Source organism: Podarcis gaigeae (assembly GCF_964106915.1).
Source record: "Podarcis gaigeae genome assembly, chromosome: 10".
Taxonomy (NCBI): domain Eukaryota; kingdom Metazoa; phylum Chordata; class Lepidosauria; order Squamata; family Lacertidae; genus Podarcis; species Podarcis gaigeae.
This window is the reverse complement of record NC_139686.1, coordinates 67,687,941-67,713,310: the sequence shown is the minus strand read 5'-3', so window position 1 is coordinate 67,713,310 and position 25,370 is coordinate 67,687,941. Positions and strand designations below refer to the sequence as shown.

General features: G+C 41.6%; 1 protein-coding gene across 2 annotated transcripts in view; it reads right to left on the bottom strand.

Moving 5' to 3' along the window:
- Positions 1-25,370, bottom strand: part of LRRK2 (leucine rich repeat kinase 2) — an 81,272-nt gene that overhangs the window by 23,301 nt on the left and 32,601 nt on the right. For both annotated transcript variants that reach the window (XM_083701234.1, XM_083701235.1), the window contains 18 exons: positions 24,701-24,840; positions 21,141-21,269; positions 20,847-21,017; positions 19,355-19,610; positions 17,635-17,823; positions 15,153-15,271; positions 14,303-14,372; positions 12,004-12,203; positions 11,635-11,885; positions 11,036-11,184; positions 9,427-9,520; positions 8,134-8,320; positions 6,857-7,038; positions 5,987-6,216; positions 4,699-4,826; positions 3,828-4,046; positions 1,843-2,044; positions 17-105 (listed from right to left, as the gene is read on the bottom strand). In XM_083701234.1, coding sequence (XP_083557360.1) covers positions 17-105; positions 1,843-2,044; positions 3,828-4,046; positions 4,699-4,826; positions 5,987-6,216; positions 6,857-7,038; positions 8,134-8,320; positions 9,427-9,520; positions 11,036-11,184; positions 11,635-11,885; positions 12,004-12,203; positions 14,303-14,372; positions 15,153-15,271; positions 17,635-17,823; positions 19,355-19,610; positions 20,847-21,017; positions 21,141-21,269; positions 24,701-24,840 — 3,005 coding nt within the window. The remainder of the gene's footprint in view (positions 1-16; positions 106-1,842; positions 2,045-3,827; positions 4,047-4,698; positions 4,827-5,986; positions 6,217-6,856; positions 7,039-8,133; positions 8,321-9,426; positions 9,521-11,035; positions 11,185-11,634; positions 11,886-12,003; positions 12,204-14,302; positions 14,373-15,152; positions 15,272-17,634; positions 17,824-19,354; positions 19,611-20,846; positions 21,018-21,140; positions 21,270-24,700; positions 24,841-25,370) is intronic.

The following is a 25,370-nucleotide window of genomic DNA, read 5'->3' as shown; positions in this document are numbered from 1 at the left end:
ACATCTGAAAACTCACCTGTGCCATGATTTTACATAGCCATTTAGGGTCCACAAAATACAAGTCACTTAGCTGAAGTGCCGGATCTTGAAAATGGAGCAGAACACCTGGGTGAAGACCAGCACAAATTATTATTTTAATCAACACATATTGTACTTGTAGATATTAGCACTGCTTGGTTCTTATGGTAGGTTGGACCCAAAATGGCCAAGAGCAAAACTCCACTGAATCTTATAGGAAGAAGACAATTTTGATGGAACAGTGCGTTTGGATTAGGGATGGGGAAATCTGTCAGTTTCATTTTCTATTTTTTCCAATCTTATGTTCACTTCTTCACGTTTCCACATCAGCTTGTGATTTTATTTTCTTCAAAAGATCTTCAATAAGATTCACCAGCATTTTAGTGCAAATTTCTCCCAATATACCCATTTTTGCAAAGCAGTTTTCACTAATGCAACAATACAAATCTCAGCAGTTGTCTACAGTGGTGCCTCGCAAGACGAAATTAATTCGTTCCGCAAGTTTTTTCTTCTTGCGAGTTTTTCGTCTTGCGAAGCACGGTTTCCCATAGGAATGCATTGAAAATCAATTAATGCGTTCCTATGGAAACCGCTTGCCAGGCTGGCGGTGCGGAGAAGGACTTTTCTCCCCACCGCAAGCCTTCAGGACAGGTACGGGAACAGAGGGGAAGGCGCGCAGCGCTTCTCCTCTGTTCCCGGGGCTTGCGGTGGGAGGAGGGTTTTTCCTCCCCACCGCCAACATTCAGAAAAGCATTCTGAATGTTGGTGGTGGGAAGGAAAACCCTCCTCCCACCGCAAGTCTTCAGGACAGCCATCCGAAGGCTGGCGCGGGGAGAAGGTCTCTCCGCCCCACCGCCAGCCTTCGGAGGAGCCTTCCAAAGCCTGGCGGCGGGAGGAGGTCTCTCCGCCCCACCGCCAGCCTTCGGAGGAGGTCCGAGGACAGTGGGGAAGACGCGCTGCGCTTCCCCGCTGTCCCGGAGATTTCCCTATGGGCTTTTGTCTTGCGAAGGAAGCCCATAGGGAAATTGGTTTTGCGAAGCGCCTCCAAAACGGAAAACCCTTTCGTCTAGCGGGTTTTCCGTCTTGCGAGGCGTTCGTCTTGCGGGGCACCACTGTATTTATTTTAGAGGAGAATGAAGATATTCTACTTCAGATCAATATCAAAACTTTTATACATGGGGTGTGCTATTCTTAGCAAAAATAAACAAACAGAAAGGTACATACAGTAGTACCTCTGGTTACGAACTTAATTCGTTGCGGAGGTCCGTTCTCAACCTGAAACTGTTCTTAATCTGGGGCGCGCTTTTGCTAATGGGGCCTTCTGCTGCCACTGTGCACGACTTCTGCTCGCATCCTGGGTCAAAGTTCACTACCAGGAGCATCTACTTCCAGGTTAGTGGAGCTCATTACCCAAAGCGTTCGTAAGGAGGACGGTACGTAACCTGAGGTTCCACTGTAGTACATTTTCAGACATGGATAGCAAGGGGCTTCCAATCATTTAAAAATTCCCTTGAAAATAGTCTCACGCACCAAAACTATGCCAGAGCGAAGGAAGAAATATACATTGTTGCAGCAAACACATTTCCTAAACACGTTTCTACTTGCTAAAATGCAAGGAGAGGCATTTGCAGAGGAGTGATGGGTGGCATCTTTACCTTTTTTCTTGCCTATCTATTCTCCCTACAAATACCTTCCTCAGGGTCGTCTCTCTCCTAGTTAAGGGTATGAGTCTATAAGAATCCAGCTGTAAGAAAAAATGGAGGGAGAGGGAGAGTGGAAAGGACGCAAAAGCTAAGAACAACATATTTTGATGATGCATGTTACCTGATTCATTCAGAAAGTGAACAGCATGTGGGAGCTCATTTTCATCCAGCTGCAATTGGTTTTCTTGCACCAATTCTAACAACCGCTTGTGGTCAATCACAGGAAATTCAGCTGGAACATTTTTGCATTCCTCTAAAATCCTCTTCTGAAGTTCCAAGTAGCTGTCTGGGATTAGCTGCCCAACAACGGGCTGGTCTCCGATCTGTAGAACAAACATGCTTTGTCTAGACCTTTTTATGAATTCTTTAGTGATGGGTCAAGCCTCCCTACTCAGATTTGGAAAACTAAATGATTTATCCCCAAACTTGGGGGACAGTTTGGTCAAGTCTGAACCCATTTCTAGGTCAAACTGGACCTCATCACAACCATGATGTCATGGGAAATGGAACTCCAAATCCTGGCTGGCCGGCCTCCACTCTGCCCATTCAGTAGCCTGGGCAGCTGCTGTGGTGGAAGAAGATGGGAAGTTCTTCACCTCCTGCTCTTGTACTCTGTCAGAGCAGGGGGTGGTTTTCCCAATGCTACTGACCTCAGCAGTGCTGGCTCAGTCAAAGCAGTGTGCTAAGACAGTGGAGGAAGGAGACCTCCTTCTATTATTCCACTGCCAAAACTCATTGTCCTTCTGCTAGCAGGTGAAGACAGTTTTATTCCAACAGGCCATTTGGAACTGACACTTTTTAAGGAGAGTGCTTTTAAAAGTGCTGTGCTATTTTTATTACCAGTATTTTAATAGATTTGTTTTCATATTGTTTTAATTCTATTAGAATTTGATTACTTTTAAACTATTGTCTTTTTTATCTTTTTGTATTTTTTCATGATAATTTGTGCAAGCCACCTTGAATCCCACTCTGGGAAAAAGGCAAGCAAAAGCAGCCACAACAAATCTTAAGAGAAAACAAGAGAGAGTGTTTTAAGACATAGAAATGTATAAATCCATATGACTTATTTCTACTGCTCTCGACTGACAATTCACATGACACTGTGCATAGTACTTGACTTCTAGTTCCAAATCTCTTCTCCCTTCACTTGATTAGATTTATACCCCACACCTTTGTACAAAGGAGCCCAACGGTGGCTTTACTGGGATACTTTGCATTGTTTACAATTTCTCTGAAGCCTTTACAGTCACTGTCTATGCAATGAGACTAACATATGAACTACTTTTTGTTGCAAGGTTATGATATAAGGATTGGTAAAATGTTTTTTGCACATTAGAAGAGAAGAGTTTGGATCTGATATCCGCTTTATCGCTACCCTAAGGAGTCTCAAAGCGGCTAACAATCTCCTTTCCCTTCCTCCCCCACAACAAACACTATGTGTGGTGAGTGGGGCTGAGAGACTTCAGAGAAGTGTGACTAGCTCAAGGTCACCCAGCAGCTGCATGTGGAGGAGCGGGGAAGCGAACCTGGTTCACCAGATTACGAGTCCACTGCTCTTAACCACTAAACTACATTGGCTCATTAAGGAGATATCATATTGTGTTAGGATATTTCCGTTCCACCTTAAAAGGGAGCAGGCTTTGTGAGTCACAGAGTCTGTGTATTTCCTGTTCACAGGATGTTTCTGTTGTGTCTATGCTTTCGTTTCTCTCTCTGCCTGAGCAGACCGAAGCAGGCAGTCATGTTTTTTCTTTGTTCTGACCAACGGTGAATAAACTTCTAAATAATACTCTCCTGCGTGCATCTTTCGCTGTGCGAATTCTGCTGATAGAGCATGCATCAGCTCTGGAATGTCACAAGCTATTTTCTGGAGCTCGTGTCGCTAATTGCTGATACTGTATCTACGGGAGATCGATGGATCGTCTGGAGGCAACGTGGGGGCCATGATGGGCCATATCTCCCTGGCAGTATCCCAACATATTGCAGATTGTGTAGTAGTTCCGATTAATGGCCCCATAAGCTTTGATTCAACTGTGCAAGCCTTAAAGAACAAAGTGCTACAGCAAACTTTTGTGAACGTGTATCTATATGAATGGCATGGCTTACTTTGAAATTCAGACTCTCCTTTACTATAGTTTTTCTAAGTTTCATCATAGCATCAGACTCTTCAGTAGCATTCACAAAATGGTAATCTCGGATTGCTGGAAATCCCCTCTGATTCATCAGTTCCTTGGTAATTTTGTTGACACAAGCTCTACGCTGTTTGTCATTAGAGATGTCTAAATGAGTACCAATGAGAATCACAGGTGAAGATGAAGCTCGGGCCTGCAAAGAACATATAATCACAGTGCTTAATTAAGATTCTCATCCAGTATATAATATACAGTTTTTAGGATGGTTTTGTTGAGTCAGTCATTGCCCCTACACTTTGGAGTATATTTCCCATAAAGTGCATCACATATAGTTTGGATATTCAACAGTCAATGCACCACTTCAAGGTTTGTTCTAGGTTTATGGTTTATGATTTCTCTGAACTGAGACAAACTATGAGTCCAGGATTGGACATAATCCTAAACCAAACCAAGACTTAGCCTCAGGTAGATTAGGAGAAGAGCATTGCACAGCCATGAACTTTGGTCTGGAATCTTGTTTGTTTGAGCTAAATCATGGTTTGGCTTAGCATTATGTGCGAACTGGGAAACTATGTAATGTTATATGCAGACTTGAAAAGCGAATATAGAAAATTTGTCCATCTATGATATTACGCCACATTTTATGAGCGTAGTACAAAACATGTTATTGTTACTATATCTATTAAATTTATAATTTAATAAAACTCTAAATAAAATATGAAGAAAAAACAACAGTATCTAAGACAGGCCAATAACACTGTCAGGAAAAGCCTGAGCACACAAATGTGTTTTCAACAAACTTTGGACCCACCTTACTGGGGATACCTCCAGTATGATAAAGTTACCTTGATATTAAACAGCCACGGCTTCATAGCATCCACTTCAGCCTCTCCTTTGCTAAGGTCATAAACAGTAAGGTACAGAGCTCTCTGGGTCATAAAGTGGGGGTGAGCACTGTAGAATTCCTCCTGGCCTAAATAACAACATCATTTTTTGTGTTATGCACTTGCTTTTTCTCTCTCCTCTAGGTCACAGAAAACCACAATAACATTCCTATGCTGTAATCTGCACAACCTCCAGTTCTTACAGAAAAACCCCCGAGTTCAAATCTTTTTAGGCTAAGAAAAAAAATAACATTGCACAGCTTGAGAGGCACCTTGTTCTGAAAAGCTCCCTACAAACACATCAGGAGAGTCCGAATTAGGTAACCACACTCCCAAGAATCCTGAAATTTGGAAGCAGTATTGATATTCTTATGCTCAGATTTGACAGGATCCAGAGAACAGTTCCAGTTTCTTTCTTCTCTGCAACAATTTCCACTGCTGTTAATATTGGAAGGATATTAGACGTTTTGCAACAAAATTAACCAAAGGGAAAGGTCCAGAGAGTGCTCTCCCCAGGGAGGTTTGCCTGGTGCCTTCATTAGGTGTTAGGTGAAAACATTCCTTTTCTCTCAGATTTTTAAACAATCTAAGGCCTTTTAAACTATGTGTGTGTGTCCAGGGGTGGGGGAGGTATTTTTTGTTTTTTATTGTGCTATGTTTTTGTGTTTTTATACTGTAAACCACCCTGTGATCCTTGAATGAAGGGTGGTATATAAACTGAATAAATAACTAAGCAGGCTGCAGGTTGTGCACAGAGTTCTCTTGCATCTGCATGCTTAAGTCTTTGAAACCTAGCAATTATCTCTATTTCCTTGACTACTAAACCAGACCGAACACCTTACCTATCAAGGCTGACAACACACTTTCATTACAAACGTTCAATGACCACTTGCATTTTCACATTGCTAAAATGTTATGAGCCACCCAATATTTACTATGTAACCTAATATTGTTTTGATGAATCAATGCAAGCTGGATTTGGACAAGGCTGGAAGTTCATAATACACATTTCTACTGAGAACTTACACCAGCCACTGCCTTGTGCATAGGTCTGAACCAAGTAGACTAAGGCCATGCAGTTATTAATCTACATAAAATATAGGAAACAACAACTATGCCATTTGGGTCTACACAACTGGACCTTAAAAAAACATGTATGGGGGCACAACTGATAAGGAAGTAGCTGTGATTCCATTTCCCCACTGTGCATAAGCCAAGCTTGATGTTAAATGCAAATATGACAAGATACCTCCAAAATCCCAGACACTTAATTCAAGCTCTTTCTTTGTTTTACTCTTCACTGTAACCCTCCAGTCAATCACATCAATGCCAACTGTCGCATTCGGAATTTCCATGTCTTGTCGCTTGCATTTCATTAATTGTTGTAACAGTGTGGTTTTACCGCTGCCTGTATTTCCAACTATCATGAGCTTCATCCGATTATAAGGGACAGCTTTCTTTAAACGCTGTTGAAGAAACCTTGAGTAAGGGAGGGAACCTTTGTAAGAAAATGGTAATTAAAAAAAACTCCTTCATATATAAAGACATATGAACCATACAGATCAAGTTAGATATTGAAAAACATTAATATTAGCATTATGTATAGTTTACTGCTATGAGAAGGAGGTAGAGAAGTCAAAGGCTTGTATACTCCTGCACTCCCCATCAGAACAGCAGGAGGTTGTGACCAAAAGTTTTCATTTCAGACCAACTACAGCGTAGTGTTTTGTTTGAACGTGGACAACCTGTGGCTAATCTTACCTATAAAAAGGTAAAGGTACCCCTGCCTGTACGGGCCAGTCTTGACAGACTCTGGGGTTGTGCGCCCATCTCACTCAAGAGGCTAGGGGCCAGCGCTGTCCGGAGACACTTCCGGGTCACGTGGCCAGTGTGACATCGCTGCTCTGGCGAGTCAGAGCCGCACACGGAAACGCCGTTTACCTTCCCACTGGTAAGCGGTCCCTATTTATTTGCCACTTCAGCCTCCTGTTTTCAACAATTTGTCCATTTTTTAAACATATAAATTTAATTGAATTGATCGGTATACTGTTGGTATTGTTTTGTTTTGCTTTTAAACAGTCAATACACACCCACCCATAAGAATGTTGAGATAACTAACCTTATAATGTCCCTGGCTTTCCATCCCACATACTTGAAGTCAAAGTTAAGATTTAACCCTTCCAAAGGAAGGTCCCATATTCTGGATAACTTTCCCATTTCATCAGGAAAGCTTCTTAATTCTGGATTGTAACTTACATCGAAAGATGTTAAGTTTTCAAGGAACCCAATTTGAGGAGGAATCTAGAGAGAGAGAGGAAGCATATTAACAAAAAATATTTCTTGGGGGGAGGGCCAGAGTAATTTATCTGTGCAAGATCAAGCATGTCAACAGCTAAAATGAACAAATAATAATTAATATAGCAATTCCCTTGTTTCATTTACTATTCTACAATATCTGCAACACAGACAACATATTTTATCTACAGTGGATAGCTTGCAATTTGGAACAAATGATTAATTTAGAATAAATCATTTTTCTCCAGTAGCAATGCATCCTCCTATACAAATGCTATATTACTCCTTTGCAAAACTGATTTTAGGCATGCTAATACCCTTGGAGAGCTATTTAAAAATGGTGTTCTGTTTCAGCTCAGACATCACCCTACAGATCCTGGACCTAGTGACTCATTCTTAGTGATCCCTCTGAAAACATTTATGGACCAAAGAAATATGAATCTATACATACCTACCTACCTACCTACCTACACACACACACACACACACCCCAGGGTTCTGAAAAGGAGCAAATGATTAATCAAAGTTGCACTCCTCACCATTTTTGAGCAGATATCCCTCTCCTTCCCTCCTCTTAAGAGTCTCACCAAACTGATCTTAAGCAGAGCTTTCTATAACTCTTTTCTCATAACTAGGCCAGTAAACTGACCCCTTCCAGGACAACTACTTCACTGGGTCTTATTAGTGTGTCACTGTCCATCCATCACACACAGATGTTGGCATAATGAAAGCCTGATCCTTGGGGAGTCTTTTGCCTGTTGCCTCAGCCTTCCTTGCATACTTATAGTATCAAGTTTGTGGCTCTTCCTTTGTCTTCTTGTGGTTCCTCCACAGCACAATTTTTCCCATTGGCTTCTGTGGCAGAAGTGCTACCCTATGCAGTTGTTTAGTGATAAGGCCACCTTGCTGCTCAGGCATCCAAATAAATTGGTGTTGAAAGAATAATTTTGAAAATAAAGCAACAACAAGAAGAAATCATAGGGAAAACCTTGTCCCTATCAAACAGTTTTTTTGTATTTTTTTATAGAACTCTGCTGTGGTGAAGTAAGAATATCATTCTTAAGAGCAACCACCCTATTAATAGTGAAGCTCACAGCTTACCTCTTTTAAGTTGTTGTGGGAGAGGTGAAGCTTTTCGAGCCGAGACCACAAGAAAGCTTTTGTATTCAGATCCAGGATGCTTATTTGATTATGATTAAACAGCAACTCCCTTAAATTAGACGTTTTCCAATGAACTGGCCCAGGCAGAGTTACAATTTTATTATTGCTTAAATCCACTGATCTCAGACTAAAAAGAAAATGAGGAATATGCAAACTTGTTATGAGAAGATTATTTCAAAGAACTATACATTAAAAAAAATTATTGTCCTGGAACAGGCATATTTATTTTACCCACCGTGTTGAAGATTAAGCCAATGGATGCCTGTTTATCTCTGTTTCTATACTAATAAGGCCTAAGTGGTATCCGTTAGAACACTCATTGTGGTCTTGATCAGACAGATGGACTAGGACTGCTTTGATCCTCAGACATTCTTAAACTAAGAAAGTCATAGGGGAGTCTATGAAAGACTTAATATAGCCGAACTATGGCGGAGTTGCTGGACATTCAGCTTCAAGAAAGAGACAGAAAATGCAGTTTTGAAGCAACATACATGTTATGTCTTTCGAATACAGACAGCTGGATTTCCAAAGTCTATGCATGGGACAGAGTTTGACTTGGCCGACCACCTTACATTCTCCCCAAAGGGCTTTGCCCCTAAGGAAGCAATGCTAATTAATAGCTATATGAAACCTCTGAAAGACTTTATTTCGGGATTTGGAGCACAGTGTAACCAATATGCTGATGACCCCCCAGTTTTGTCTCTCCATTCCATCTGAATCAGGATCGAGACTGTGCAGGTGCTGTCTGGAGGTAGTGATGGGGACAATAAAGTGAGCCTGAATCCTGAAAAGATGGGAGATGCTGTGGGTGCATGGTTCTGAGGTCTAGAATTTAGGGAAACTGCCTGTTCTGGATGGAACTGCGCTTTTGTTGAAGGAACAGGAGTGTAGCCTGGGGACACTCCTCAGTTCCACCCTGTTACTTGAGTACCAGGTGGATTCAGTCTTGAGAAGCGCCTTTGCCCCGCATGGCTGCTTCACCAGCTACAGCCAGTGCTTGAGCAGGATGGTGTGGTTTCAGCAGCCCATGCTGCAGCAACTTCACAATTGGAGCATTGCAATGTGCTCTATGTGGGGCTAACTTCAAAGACTGTTTGGTTTCTGCAGCTGGTGCAGAAAACCACTGACAGGCTGTTTTAGTGGGGCAGCAACACATGTTGCTGATCCTTAAATCTCTGCACTGGCTACACGAGCATGCAATTGTTCAGAAAGGGAAATACTGTAGAAACTTACTGTGGGAGAAGAAGAATTGCTTCTGGAATACTAGAAAAATTATTCTGAGATAATTTCAATGTAGTTATGTTAGGCGGCAAATCAGGTGTGGCCTCTAAAAACAGCAAAAAGAAAAGCAATTACGTTACCAGTTAGTAAAAATTGTTAATACGCACAATATAGGAAGGCAGTTATCATATAATCTAACTATTTGTAGCACAGGACTTTTCTAGATGATAAAGGGAGGAATAATCTAAAGTACTGTTGGCCGAGTGCTCCAGCGTTGTAGAGGCACAAAAGAGGGAGGGCAGATTTTTTAAAAAGTTCTCTTTCCCCTTCTCTCTCTGACACACACACACACACACACACACACACACACACAGACAGCATAGGCAGGAAATGATGTGACACGCAATCTCAAAAGATACTTGTAACACCTTATACCAAATGAACTATTTCCTACAGAAAGAACTAAACCTTTCTAGCACCTTTTTAAACAGCCTTGGGTGCATGGGGAAAGTAAATAACTCCATAGCAGAAGGTCCTCCTGGAAAAGGATGCTTCCTGGTCTCTGCCTGGGGTTCTCAAAGACCTGCCTCTGTGTGTCCTTGTTTTTGGAACCCTGATCCAGGACTGAACTCTGCCTGCTCTCTCCCTCTATTGCAGACTGAAATGCAGCAAGCAAGGCATTGTTTTCTGTTCAGACAACTAACAGAGGGAAGGCCTAAATTTACTACTACTAAAGAAGACTCCTGTATCGGTTTCTACAGCCACAGAAGCTATAACTCTCCAAAGGTTTGACTTCACCCCCGAAGGCACACTCTTCCATTGTCTCCTGAGACAGACAGATGCCAACCACTGAATTAAGAGACTTCTACTGTTTTGCTTTCCTAACACTTCGTGTTTCAACAGCCTCTGCCTCAGGCTATTTGTCTGATCTCCTTTTCCCTGATCCGTCCACGGGTTCTGCCTCATCAGGACTGGACGTGAAATTTGGAAGATGTCTGGATCCTAATGCACAAATTAGCAGCAGCTATGGATGTTTTGCGCTATAAAATTAATCAGCCTGGAAAAGACATGTAAAGATGGCATGGGACTAAAAATCACATCTAAGGCATGAATTTGACAAGTGGCTTTGTGCAGGCCATCTCTCAGCCTCAATTTCCCATTTGTAATATGGCAACATTAGGGCCACTTCCAACAAGACATTTCTCTTTTGGATGCAGATGTATGAGCACAAAACCCCCATTTATTGTTCACACATTTGCAAAAATCATGGCTTTCTCCTTTTAAGAGCAATACTTGAAAGTAAGGCCTTTTGCAGTTGCACAGCAATTACTAAAGCTTTCTATTTTTCAGGTTGGTTTTATATTTAATTCATAGTATTTCCCTCTCTGCCTAAAGGCATCCAAGGTGATGTACACCTTTAAAGAAACCATACAATACAAAAACCAAGGACTATATACACTAAAAGTGACTCATGACAGTACTAGTCTTATAAATACACTGCAGTAGACAGCAAACAATAGCACAAATATTAACTACACCATTTTCCTTCTCCTCCTACACACCCCACTTCACTTGCTCCCATGCCTCACAGCCATAATATTGCGCCACTTCATACACTCACCAAGTGAATTCATCCCAGCATTGAGTGTCTCCAGCTTCAAACAGTCTTTTAGAAAATTCTCAGCCAAGAAGGATACAGCATTCTTACTAATGTTTAACACTTTCAGTTCCTTCAAACATAACGGTGAGCACACACTTGAAAGCTTGTTACTAGGAAAAAAATAAAACTAAATAGAGTTATAAGTAGCATATACAAAAAAGATGCATATGGAAATACGCTAGAGGTCTGCAGCCCACACTTTGGGCTGCAGTGCATTGGCCACATTTGCATGTCATGCTAAATCAGTTTAACATCATGTGGAGGAATGAGGTAAGGAAACCTCAGGCTCCCATGCTCCCACTCCTCCTTCTGTATGGATGGTGGTGGTGGAGGGGTTAATAAGGTTTCATAAAATGATGAACTGGGACATACACAGCTACAAAACTTTCGTGTAGGGCAGGAGTGACCCTGTAAATGTTGGTCTCCAATGGTCAGAGATGCTGGGAGTTGTAATCCAACATCATACGGAGGGACATACTGGTCCTTTCCTAATCTTTCAATTCACTGCTGCCAACAACCCTTGAGAACCATATATCAAAATCACCAAGACCTGTTCTTACCCTTCTAATATAAGGTGCTCCAGGTTTTGTGCAACATTGGAGATAAATTCAGGAATGCATGACAATTGGTTGTATGATAAATTCAGTAGCTTTAGAGATGGACAGACAATCTTTGAATCCAAAATTAAGGAAGGACCAATCTCATTGCGGGAGATATCAAGATGTGCTATATGAGGCATTTTCCACAGGTACGGAGGAAACGATTTAAAACGGTTACTGTGCAGATCCAGATAAGTTAAACACTTCAAGCTCTGAAAGAAAGAAGGATGAATTGGATGTTTTTAGTGGGCACTTTAAACTATTTTATGATATAGTAAATACATTGATAGTATGACATACATATATATTCCAGAACTGTGTTAGACTCACCTCACACAATTGTTCAGAAATGCATGGAAGGGCATTTTGATGGAGCTCTAATTTCTCAAGATGTTCCAAATGAGTAGTTAAGCAAGAGCTTTGACTGATGCTATCTATATTCTCCAGCTCATTTGATGAAAGATCAAGTGACTTAATAAATTCCCTGTCAGGGATTGACGAAGAGGAACTGTCCAATCGATTTGGGGTGTCTATTTTATAAATGAATGAATGAATGAATGCAGAAACATTAGATTTATCAGGAAATGCTTGCTACAGTATAAATGACATTTCTTTTTGACCAGCGGTTATGAACACTTAAGAACTTCCTGATTGGTTTGCCATATGGTTAAGAAACTACTTCAAAATTCTAACCGTCGGGATCTACCATTTTGGATGCAAGTAAAGAGGAAAACAAATAGATTTACACAGAAATGTATTTGCAGAGATACATTTCTCTGCCATAGTGTCACCAAAATGTCAATATAGTGAGCATAGGCAAAATACATATTTTGAGTGGGATTCACCTAACATAGCTCATTAAGCAGGAGCCTGAGCAAGGATTCCTTCATGCAATGGGGCTCCCCCCCTTCCCTTGTGCCCTGCACTCCTGGCTCTGGGGGAGGGGTACCCCCATTACAGTATTCAGGGGGAGATGGCCAATTGCTCCAACTGGCAAACTGCAATGACTGCGCAGCTGGAACATTTGTAATAGTATGACGCTGAATTCTACTTGGGGGGAAATTAGGTACCTTAATGATGAAAAGGGTAAGAAACCTACGGCAGAAATATCAGAGAATTTCAACAGATGTGAAACAAGATACTACACAGCTTGATATCAGAGGAAAATTTCCTTAAAATTCAGTATCAATGGCATTTAATACCATACAGAGTAAGCAAGATTTATCTGTCAATAGAGTCGTTTTTGGAGGTGTGAAGCAGAACGGACATTCTTTTGTATATATTCTGGAAATGCCCTATAATTCAGACTTTCTGGATTACAATTCAAAGTCTAATTAGGAAAATGACTGGTTACTTATTACCACTCGAACCAAAGGTGTAATTACTGGGATATTTAAAAGACTTAATTATTTACGTTAACTTGGAAATGGTTATTAATCTTCTTATCACTACTAGGATTTCTATAGCAGCTAATTGGAAAAAAAGTACAGTACCAGTGTTACCAAACAGCTTTAGCAGAATATGGAAAATAGTTATCTTATTTAAATTAACATTACAGAAGAATGAGTAAGAAACAACAGTCAAATAAATTTATAGAAATATGGTTTTTATTTGTGAGGCTCTGGAATGGTAAGCTTCAGGATAGCCAGGTGTATATAATTTTTGCTTCACTGTATTTTTTGTGCAACGGACATTTTTGGAAAACAAATAAAAAAACTAAAAATTAAATTAAATAAATAAATAAGGAAACTTTCCCCTCCATCTTCAGGGGGTGCGGAGAAATAAAATAGCTCAGGCGGCCTTCTGTGCCAACTTTTAAATGCTTGCTGAAAATTTTTCTATTGCACCAGGCTTAGACAGGCAATCAAGAATGGTTAATTGATGTCTGATTTTAATTTTCCTATAGTTTTTCTTGTATGATTTTATGTTTCTACTGCTGCAAAACCCCTTTGATTTTTTTAATGACAAATTGGTATACAAATATTTTATAGATAAACCAGGTACATGCTTTACAACTAGACAGTCCCAGGTTCAAATGCTCCTATCTTCACCTAAAGGATCTCAGGAAGTAGAGTTAGAAATATCACCACCAGAAACCTCAGTTTCTGCCAGTCAGAGCAGACAACACTAGGCTAGCCGGACCAAAAACAACTTGACAGCTTCCACGTATTCAATGCTTATTCTCTTTCTTGCAGCTTTAATAGGTACAAGCTATACTATGATGTTGTTGTTCAAGGTATGAGGAAATGCACAAATGTTTTTGCATATGCTCAAGATCTTGGCTGTATTACTTTATTTTGCATGAAAAAGGAATTTTGCTTCAGGCCAGAGACCCAGTTCTTTACAAGCATAGTTCTTTACAACTACTTTCTCTAGGCATGTAGAAGACTTGGGCTTAGAATGTGTTGATGGGACTTTACCCACTGATGCAGCAAGAAATTTAATTAGGTGGGCATTTTATTTCTCCAATTGCACAATTCTATCCCAGTTTGTACTATGTAGTCTACTTCTTAGATGTTTAAATTACACACATATTCTTATGAAGAATGGTAACTGTATGTAGAATTTAAGTGAATACAGAATGATGTGAACTTCTTTAATTAAAAACCTACTGTGGATATACACTTACTGTGCGATTCTTCAGAAGACATTTGCCCTCTTCTTGGATTCTTGAATGGTTCGTGATGTGACCCAGGTCCCTGGAAAACACCAAAAGCTTAAATGTTGCAGTTATGAACATTTAGATGCATTTAAAAAGAGTGGATGATCAAATTATTATGCTTTGCTTGCGGTACCAGCATTAACAAAGCAACCTAAGTTTCAGAAACACACAGTATGCTGTAACCTGAGCCCTTTTATATACAAAGTTACTTGCCATATAAGAGAATCACAAGATACCTGCAGGTGTACTGCGGGAAATGAGTAATCTCTGCTGACTTGTGGAGAATTAACCCATTAACTGACCACCTCCAACCCTCTAGAGCAGATTTGGGAATGGCATGAGGTGGACGTGGGTGAACAGAGAGGTTAGTCCTGTTGCGCCAGTGGTGTTCCTTGTGTTCCCACAATTATTTTAGTTGAATACTGCCCCGTGTGCACTTAATGAGCATATGAGAAATCAGTGCAGATTGTTTGATGTGATTAGCACTGTGGACAAAGGGGCTTTAAGAAGAATATGTGGTCCAGGAGCTATTTCTTATACAAATTTCTCAGCTGCAATGCACTGTTATGCTATAGTTATTGCATTTCTTTCTGCTATGTATGTAGATAATGATATTTGTTTATATCCTGCCCTTTCCCTAGACAAGGAGTCAAGAGACAAAAAGCTAAAGAAGTCCCTTTACCACTTACAGATACACCTTTTATTCATTCATTCATTCATTCAGTTTACATACTGCCCTTCATCAAAAAACTGCAGGGCGGTTTACAACATAAACCATCTAATGTGACTTTACACCCATTTGATTATTTTTTCTTACCACAGACTTGGAATTCCTTTTCAGGGTCTGAGAGCACATCTGCAAGGCCCTGTCTTTGTGGATGTCTGCAACAGCCACGGAGTTGGATTTCTTCTTCACGATAATTGAGTTTTCACTCCCTGAGGCAAAAAGGGGGTTTAAATGAGATTGCAAGAATGGCTACATAAACTGAAGCCAAGAATCCAAACAAATAGAAGCCTACAGGCCAGAAATGTCACCAGCACAACACCAGGAGCAGGAACTGATACTTGCCACCCTGGACTCCTTTGGGAGGAAGGGCAGGATATAAAAAAATAAAAAATAATAATAAATGTTAACATTTATGAAGACGAATTTACACATACAGCAGATACTATTTCTCTGTACAGTCATACCTTGCTTCTCAAACGCCTTGGTACTTGTACATTTTGGCTCCCGAACGCCGAAAACCCAGACGTGTTCTGGTTTTCGAATATTTTTTAGAAGCCGAATGTCCGACGCAGCTGCTGTTTGAGTGCAGGAAGCTCCTGCAGCCAATCAGAAGCCGTGCCTTGGTATTCAAATGTTTCAGAAGTTGAACAGATTACGTTCAAGAACCAAGGTACAACTGTACTGTTTTCCTTTTCTTCTTTTCCCGTGCCCTTTGACTACATCCTGCTGATTATACTGGTTTCTCTTGCTGTTTTTTTTCTTATTGGATAGAATCTACTATCCTTCAGTGTCTCTCAAAAAGCTTCCTTTTAACACAGTCTTTAACTTCATGATTTTCCATGCTGCTGTCACTTTCTGGATACCCTTTCCTACTATCCTTTCCATTCCATCTCATGCAGGGCGATTTGACTTGTGGTCACCATTTCAAATACTAAACTTTGGAAGTGACTTTATATTTTAGCAACTTTTCTCTGGTGGGATTCAGTTCTGCCAGCAGCAGCAGCAGCAGCAGCAGCATTATAAGGTCAAACAAAATAAAGAGGTGCACAAGCGACAAGCCCAGTTCATTTATCTTTCCATCCGAACAGTCATTCCTTTTTTATTTTCTACAGAAGCATAATTCTCACCCACCTTCCGCCCCCCCTCCTCTACATTGCACATTCAACTCAGGTGTACATGTGTGAATATGTGAATATGTGTGCATACAGAGAAATCATTTGTGCTTTTAAGTTCATTTTTATTTCAACAAATAAAAAATAAAAGCGAATACAAGGGACTGTGTTCATAGAACACTGTTAGAGAAGGGAGGGAGTAGCACTAGGAGCCTTAAAGGTAAAGGACCCCTGACAGTTAAGTCCAGTCACAGACGACTCTGGGGTTAGGGCGCTCATCTCGCTTTACAAGCCGAGGGAGATGGTGTTTGTCTGCAGTTTTTCCGGGTCATGTCGCCAGCATGACTAAGCTGCTTCTGGCGCAACGGAACACCGAAACCAGAGCAGCGCATGGAAACGCCGTTTACTTTCCTGCCGGAGTGGTACCTATTTATCTACTTGTACTTTTTGATGTGCTTTTGAACTGCTAGGTTGGCAGGAGCTGGGGCTGAGCGAGGGATTCGAATCGCCGACCTTCTGATCGGCAAGTCCTAGGCTCTGTAGTTTAACCCACCGCACCACCCGCGTCCTTGCACTCTTAACCATGGCCAGCAGCAAATGGATAACTGCAAGAACATGCTCCCTTACTAGGAGCCTTAGCCCTATGCAAGACCCCTGTATACAGGGTAGCTAGGTACACTTGTGCCAAACAGTCAAACAGGTCAGGTTAAGGCTACAAATTGAAGGCTAAGATTGTAATGGAGTTTGCAGGAAGCTTCTCTTAAAATTATATTTCACTGGCACTGGATTCCATCATGTCTAGCCAAAATAATCACTACCATCTCTCCCCTATGCTGGAAAGGCTGAAGAGATAGACTCATATCTTCATGCATGGTGGAGTTGCATATTGGTATACTCCTTTTGGAAAAAAGGTGTTCCACACTATTTCCAAAATTACGCAGCAATCCCGTCCACCTAATTCAGCTCTTGCCTTGTTATCTTTAGATTCAAATTTAAATAATCTTAAATGCAGGGACTTAGAATTTTTTTTCTATTATCAGCAGCCCGATAGACAATAGCCTGATACTGGAAACAACCTATAGAAATCCCCATTGAAACCTGGGTAAATAATATTTGGAATGTGCCTCTATCAGAATGCCTTACTCGCCATAGAAGGGTAATTAAAGGCACTTCAAAGATAGACATTTTGTGTGAGACTTGGCTTCCATTCTTTTGTTTTATAAATGAGACAGAAGATACTTTTATTCCACCCACAACACAAGAATCTCTGATCTTGAACTGACAATGCATAAATAAAGGTATTGCTTGTGTACTGCATATGAAACTTAATAAGAATGTACCACTGGACAAGTTACTGTAGTTATATGTTGTTCTTGTATTCACATGAAAACCAATAAAAATTATTTGGATAAAAGATTGTAATGGAGTGGCAAATCCTTCATTTAATCTAGCAAATATACCTTCACTATCTATACCATCACTCAAGCAGAAAACACTGTCGACTAAATGGTCAGGAAGAAGATCCCAGTCATCAAGCTGCTCCTTTATATTTTCATCAGTATTCTCTTCAAAACTAGAACTTGACTGGTCCTCATAGCTGCTTTTCTTTTGGTATCTAAGCACCATTCTGGCCAGCGCAGAGCCTGCATCTAATGGGCAGGAAACAAACAAACAAAAAAAAACTTGCATTGGACAGAGTATATATACAATAGTTGCATTTGGTTAATAAGAAGAGATATGCACAGGTCTGTTGCCCTTTTGTGAACCGTGATTAAACCAAGAAGTCTCTAGTTACAGATAGGTAGCCGTGTTGGTCTGCCATAGTCAAAACAAAAAAAATTCCTTCCAGTAGCACCTTAAAGACCAACTAAGTCAGTTCTTGGTATGAGCTTTCGTGTGCATGCACACTACTTGTATCTGAAACAGTGTGCATGCACACGAAAGCTCATACCAAGAACTGACTTAGTTGGTCTTTAAGGTGCTACTGGAAGGAATTTTTTTTGTTTCAAGAAGTCTCTAATTAACCATAGTTCCCCATTTAATCCCAAACAAGAAATTATGGTTACTACTTGTCAGGGACTGGTCTGAGGAGGAATGGTGGAGACTGTCCCCCCAGAGAAGAGGAAGACAGCATAGATTTACAACAGTGGTTTGCAGAAGGTCATAGTTCAGAGGCTGCAGAGGGGAGAAGCTGGGAAATACAGTGGTGCCTCGCAAGACGAAATTAATCCGTTCCGTGAGGCTCTTTGTATAGCGGTTTTTTCGTCTTGAGAAGCAAACCCATTGACAGTTTAGCGGATTAGCGGCTTTTAGCGATCAGCTGTTAAGCGGTTTAGCGGCTTAGGAAAAGGGGGGGAAGGGGAAAAAACCCCCGCAGGAACTCGCAAGACATTTTCGTCTTGCGAAGCAAGCCCATAGGGAAATTCGTTTTGCGAAGCGCCTCCAAAATGGAAACCCTTTCGTCTAGCGGGTTTTTCGTCTTGCGGGGCACCACTGTATTAGGAGAGGAGTTAGAAGAAGAAAAAGCACCAGGGGAGAGATATCTGACAAACTCAGTGTCTTTAGAAAGCATTCCAGACCCACCCCCTTCTCCCAGAACCCAGTAGGCATAGATAGTAGGAGAACAGAAAGCTCATAGGCAGAAAGCACAGATCAGCCAACGTAGGGATGATGTTCAATATGTAGGAGAGACAGAGGGAGTGGGGCTTTACTCGGAGCAATGCCATTACTGCAAGAGAGGCACTTTTCAAAGCCTCTCTCTGTGAATACTGAATAAAAGACTTGGTAATAACTCTTCTTGTTTATCTAATTTTTGGCTTCCCACCATGGCTTACTAAGTCAAGTTACGATTATCTGAACCGGCGCAATGTGAAAGAATGCACCAGTGTTGCTACAATACTGTGAATAAGGAACATACCTGGAACTATTAACCTCCTACATAAAAAGCCAGGAAACTTGGGTTGGGCAGAACTTTGGAGGTAAAACATGGCCTGTTACAAATCATGTTTGAATTCCAGCAATTTGTACAGATTAAATCAATGGCAAAGAAAAATCAGGGGCCTACACTGCTTATTGAAGGAACTAGCTTTAAACAAGCTGAAAATTATATGTAGTTGGGCCATGCAGGTAACAACAAACAATACATACTGTACTTGAACATGAACATCTACAGCCACTTACTTTGTTTCTTGAAGGATCCTTGTTTACTTGGAAACAAGGGGCTAAGCCAGGAAGGTTCAATTCTGCCAATGCAGAAACCGCCGAGACATATGCTGCTGTTGGCCAAATCCAGACTAAGCTTTTTTAAGAGCAAGCTAATGACCTGGCTATCTCCCTTCTTGATGCTGATTGTGAGAGCACTCCGAACATCCTGCTCTCGAGCACCACCGTTTAATAGCAGTTCTACCAATTTGGGATTGCTCCCTTTCTCACAAATCTATGAAAGAGAAATAGATGATTAATGCAAACGGCACATAATTTTGGCAAGCTAGTGGGTGTGTCTCCTGTTCCTACAATTCTTTCTTTCTTTCTTTCTTTCTTTCTTTCTTTCTTTCTTTCTTTCTTTCTTTCTCTCTCTCTCTCTCTCTCTCTCTCACACACACACACACACACAAACACACCTTTGGGGCAAAGGAGGCTTCAATTCCGCCATTATCTTTTAGCAAGGGGCATTGCCCCCCAATATTGAGGGGGCCGCTATCCCCTGCTGCCGCCAGGTGCCCTCTGCGTACCCCGGCCCCAGCCTCCACCCGGCAGCCCAGGAGCCAGGCGGCAGCTAGGACAAGTGCAGAGGGTGACCTTTGCGCTTGCTTGTCCCAGCCGCTGCCTGGCTCCTGGTATGAGGCTGGGATGAGCAGAGATCGCCCTCTGTGCAGCCTGCCCCTGCTTGGTGCACGCCGGGAAGCATCATGTGACACATCACATGACTGTGCCTCCTCAATGTGGGGGACAAGTTGGCACCCCTGCTTTCTAGTGTCTTCTTTTCCCATCAACACTTTTCATTTCATAAGTAACCATGCATGCCAAATGCAAATTAATATTAGGCAAACATGCCTGTTTCGAAGTTTTCAGTTTCTTAACTATGCAAAATTACTGTAATTTTCCAGAAAACCCACATGACTATGCAGTAGTAAGGTTTTTACTGTTCAAGAGCCTCTGGGAAACCCTTCTGGCCATGGCTGAGCCAGCCATCGTGCATTTAAGAGCAATCCAATGGTGCTCCTCTATAAAAATGAAAGGCAGTCACTCAAATAGGAGAATGAACTGGAAAGTAAACCAGAACATTATGGAGTTGGGAGCTATGCTTGTTCATTGTCTTTAGTGTTTCTCTAGATTTTTCAAGCTTGTTGCTGCCTGTGTAGCACCATTCTGAGTTCTAGTCAATGGTCACACTAAAGTGTGACAGAAGGTTTGAGGAATAGGATGGAAACTGACTTTGCTTCATACTTATATGCAATTCATGAATGCTTAGGGTGTTTGACATGATTGGAGCCAAGTGATCAGTTTTTCAAAGGGCAGCCTCTTAATTAACTATTAAGAATTTTTCTCTTGTGTATTCAGTATGGTGTCAGATGCATCTGTGTTTCAGCTTTTTCTGCAGGATGTTTTTCTTAAAAAGGCCAGGCAAACATATTTCAAACTGATGCAAATAATTATATTTTAACATACGTACTTGATAGATTAAAGAGTTTTTCTTTGTCTCCTTATTCACATCAGCTCCCAGCAAGAGTAAGCATTCAACCATAATGCTATTATACTCAGCACAGGCTTTCTCCAACATCAGGTTTTTTAAATCATCGTTGTCAGCTATTTTAGCAAAGCATTTACAACAAAGACTCTGAAACTAAATTGAGAAGACATGCAATTGAAACTGGGTGAACATCTTCCAGAGCATGTCGCATTAAATGTTCTGGGGAAGGAGCAGGGAGAAGGTCAGAGGAAAAGAGAAGACTGAAAGATGAGATACCTGCTGGTCTCTTTGCTCAGTGAAACACATGGACATCTGATAAAAAATGGCTGTATCAAATGACTCCTGTATTAACAGCTTTGCAAAACAAGGTGACAGGTCAAGTATTTTTATAATCACATTAAATCCCTACAGATAAAATGAAATCAAAATGGTTAGGACAACAGTCAATAGTATATTGCTAAACACATTCAAGAAAACAACAAACCTTCAGACCAAATGACAAATAGGACCAAAAATATTTTGGTACTCATCCACAATTCCTTTTGTGCCACATTTCTAGCCACAGGTCTGCAGTTTCCAAGTCCGTGTCAAGAGTGTTTTACTGCTGAATTGGAGCAAATGGCAATAACCACTTGGACACAGATCAGGAAATCCTAGACCTGTGCTTGAAAGTGCAGCGCAAATGGAAATGTTAGATGAGCCCTTAATCATATTGTTCAATTTTGCCACAGGGCAGAATTGAACAGTAAGCCTTGGTGCACATGAACAGAAGATTCCTGCACTGACAAGACAGAACCATGGCATGTCAAAGATGTTGTTATCTTTCACATCAGACTTCTAGCAAATTAGAAGTGAAACTGCAGCTTCCATAAACAACGGGAGAGGTGGAGTACATAAGTTTTTACACATTAAAAAAAAATCATGTGTATGATTACTCTTTCTACAGAATAAATATTTTCCAGCTAGGTAGCTTCTCTACACTGAACAGTAAACAGGCAGCATAGGAGGAAAAATTAAAAGCTGGGTAAAATGGCCTCTCAAAATCCTCTACCTTTTTTATGAGCAGAGAAAGTGGAGGGACTATTTCACCAGAGTTCAAAGTAGGTTGCTGCTGAGGCACAGAAGAAGGAAGAGCTGGGTTATAAGTAACAAACAGCCAGTGCAGGAATAAGAGAAAGATGAGAAGCCAGCTCCGTGGCGAAATCTGACAGCAAAACCTCCTTAAGCCAGAAGTTTTCAACCTTTATGAGTCCATGGCTCCCTTGACCAACTACATTCTTTCTGAGGGAGCCTTGTGGGGCTCAGGAGCCCAGTTATGTCACCTCTTGTCTGCAGAGCTGGCAGCCTCTCACCCTTTCTCAAACACCCTCCCTTGTGGAGTATTCCCTCAGCCTCCTCTCCTCTCCCTTGGGAGACCAGGTAGCCACTGCTGATGCCCTGGTCTCTGAGCTGCCCCGCCCCAAAGAGAGCTGCCTCCTCACACTGCCCCACAGGGGCCTGGGACTTTTCTGTCCGTTCCCAACAGCAAGGGCTGGCGGACTGGCTGGCTGCGCTCCCTCACCCACTTGCTTGCTTGCTTCAAGGCCACCTCGGCTCCTGGCAACCAGCACCCTCTGGCCAGCCCCAGAGGAACCATTCACCCGCTGAGCTTGTAGCCAGGGCTGCTGCAACAAACAGCTGTGCAAGCCTTTGAGAGGCGAGACGCAAGAGGGCATCAGAGGAGGGAGGAAAGGAAAGGGGGACAGAGGCCAGTGTTGCCCGTGGCATCCCTGTTCACCATTCAAGGCACCCAAGGGGGCCACAGCACACTGGTTGGAAACCACTGCCTTAAGCTGTTGCAGCAAGGGAAGGGTTAGGAGCCGGTGAACAAAGGGCAGGTCCTGCATTGGAAGCTGGGAGGCAGTGGTCAGGGCAGTAATAACTGATAAAGCTGGGTTAGGAATCTGAAATGCTCTGAGCCCCCTGGAAGCCTGAAAAATTCTCAGATAAAGTCTGGGCAGTAAAAAGAGTCCTCAGTCCTTTTGGGAGCTATCCCCCTTTGTCCTTCTTGAGCCATCTGAGGTATGTGTGCTAGACATTTTGTGAGATAGGGCTGGAGCTCCCTTTCTCCTCCATCTCTTCCTCCTACCTGCATTTCAGAGAAACTGACGTGTAAGGAGCCCGGCACACAGGAGGTGGTCCTTTTGGTACCCGAGCCCAAAAGAAGTGAAGGACTGACTAGAAGGGCTAGAGGGGTCCATTGAAGTGCCTCCGTTTCCAGCCCCTCCTGCAGCTGACGTTGAGGTCTTATCCTGACACTAAGGCTGCATTTCAGTAGTTGCTCTTGCAATTTCCCCAACTTTTTAATTGCAATGAAAGCTTGTGATGTTGGCAAGGGAGACAATAACTCTTGGGACCTGTGGGAAATGGAGGAATCTTGTGTTACCTTCCTCATGGCTGAGGTTTTTTGTTTTTTAATAGGAGGGAGATTCCCAGCTCGTGGAGTGGAATGATGGGAAGTATTAGCAGTTTGAAGTGGCAATGCTGAGCAAAGAGCAGAGGAAGAAGGGCCTCTTTTTTTATTAAGGAACAAAAGAGGACAAAACAGGGCTAACAAACTAGGGAAACAAGCATGTAAGAAGTGGAGATACAAATAGCTATTGAAAATCAATGATAATGGTGAAGACAAAATCAAAACTAAGAGCTCATGAGAGGTTGGAAGCTTTCTTGTGAACAGCAATTTTGCCTTCAACCACCAGGTGTCATTCAACACCCACAATGATAGCAGATAGCAGATTAACATTCACAAGAGAAACCACATCCACAACCAAACAACAATGGCTTTTTCGGGGGGGGGGGGGGATAAGAAATGTCAACAACATGTTTTCTGAGATATTTCGGCTCAGCTCTAAAAAAATATGGTCTTAATAAGACAAGACATACGACCACTCCTCCATTTCACTTTCTAGTACCACTTGCCATCCACCAGAAGGTAATTTTTAGGTAATCCCTCATGGAGAAGACCTAAATTCTGGTACATACATGCATGGACAATACTTGGAATCTATGCACTGGTATACTGCAGCTGGACAGCAACTACACAGTGGCAATCCTAAGCATACTTACTTGGAAATGAATGTAGAAGGTATGAAACCTGTTCTCAAGCAAACATGCTTGTGGTATACATCTACTTCCACAAAAGTAACTTAGTTTGGTTAATGAATTTTCTGCATTTGCACAAAATTCTCATGATGCAGTTTTCATGCTCTTGGAAATGCCATACGTATCAGTGAATGAGAGGCTATGTACCCCAGGAAGAGAGCCATGAAAACATGCTTCTCTATGGTACAGAGATAGTAATGGGAAATTGCAGATCACCAAGATTACTGTAAATTTAAACCAACATCTGAAGCAGCAATCATTTGTGTGGCATGTAAAATATGAAACTGTCTTAGCTGTTTCACAGTCACAAGTGAAAGTATTTCAGGAGAAACGATATTCTCAGAGACAGAAGAATATGGCCAAAAAAGAGTTTTGAGGGAAAGGGGCAATGGGTGGTGATCACAAAAAGAGGTGGGTTCAACTTGTGCATGAAACAACTATAGAGCATGGTATAATGAGAAGGGCTACAACAGGGATTTGAGATGTAGCTGTAAGATCTAAAACAAAATAAGTTTCGAGTTGATATGACCTAGTGTCATGAGTAAACCAGCAGTGAGACACAGAATTACAGTCCACTAAATGTGGTTACATTCAAAACCTAATATGAAAATACATTTCAGAAAGCAACCTTCCCCAAAGAAGCCTCCCAGCCAAACAGAAAAGTGCTGGATTTTTATACCAGACACATTACATACATGTGCCTGTATTTCAACAACCTCCCTAAAGCGCCGTAAAGTAGAAACCAAGATTGCCGCCAGAACTTGTATAATTGCAATGCACAATATCTTTCTTGTAATCAAGGATCCCAGAAGACTTAAGCCTAAGCACTGTATTTCTGGAAAGAGAAAAGGGAAAGGAAGATCAGGAATATTGAAATAAATGCATGGTATTGAACACAGAATAGTGTCTTTCCTATTTGCTCCTATTGTACACAACATTCTACAAGTGGAACTCTGCACACACAAGGGAGTTCCCCTTCCTCTCTTCCCACATTCCTCCCATATCTGTTCCAGAGGGTCTCCAACCCTCCAGAGGATGTGCAGGTGGCTGCAGGGTAGAGGTGCAGCTTTGAAAACACAGGAGCTCCTTTCAGAAGAAAGTGGGAGGGAGATTTTTGGGCAAACCACATGGCTCTGTGTGTGTCTCATCTGCTGAATGTGAATTCTTTTCTTCTAAATGGTGTGCAATTTCTTATTAATAAATATATTTCTTCCTTTCTTGCTCCATTCCCTTTTTTTAAAAAAAAAATAATTAAATCTGGTCAGCGAAAAAAACTTTTGATTAAGCATATTAAGGCTCCATTCAAGCTCCAAAGTGCCAGGAAATCACAGCTGTTAAGGGCCACTTCTAATGTGGAATGGTACT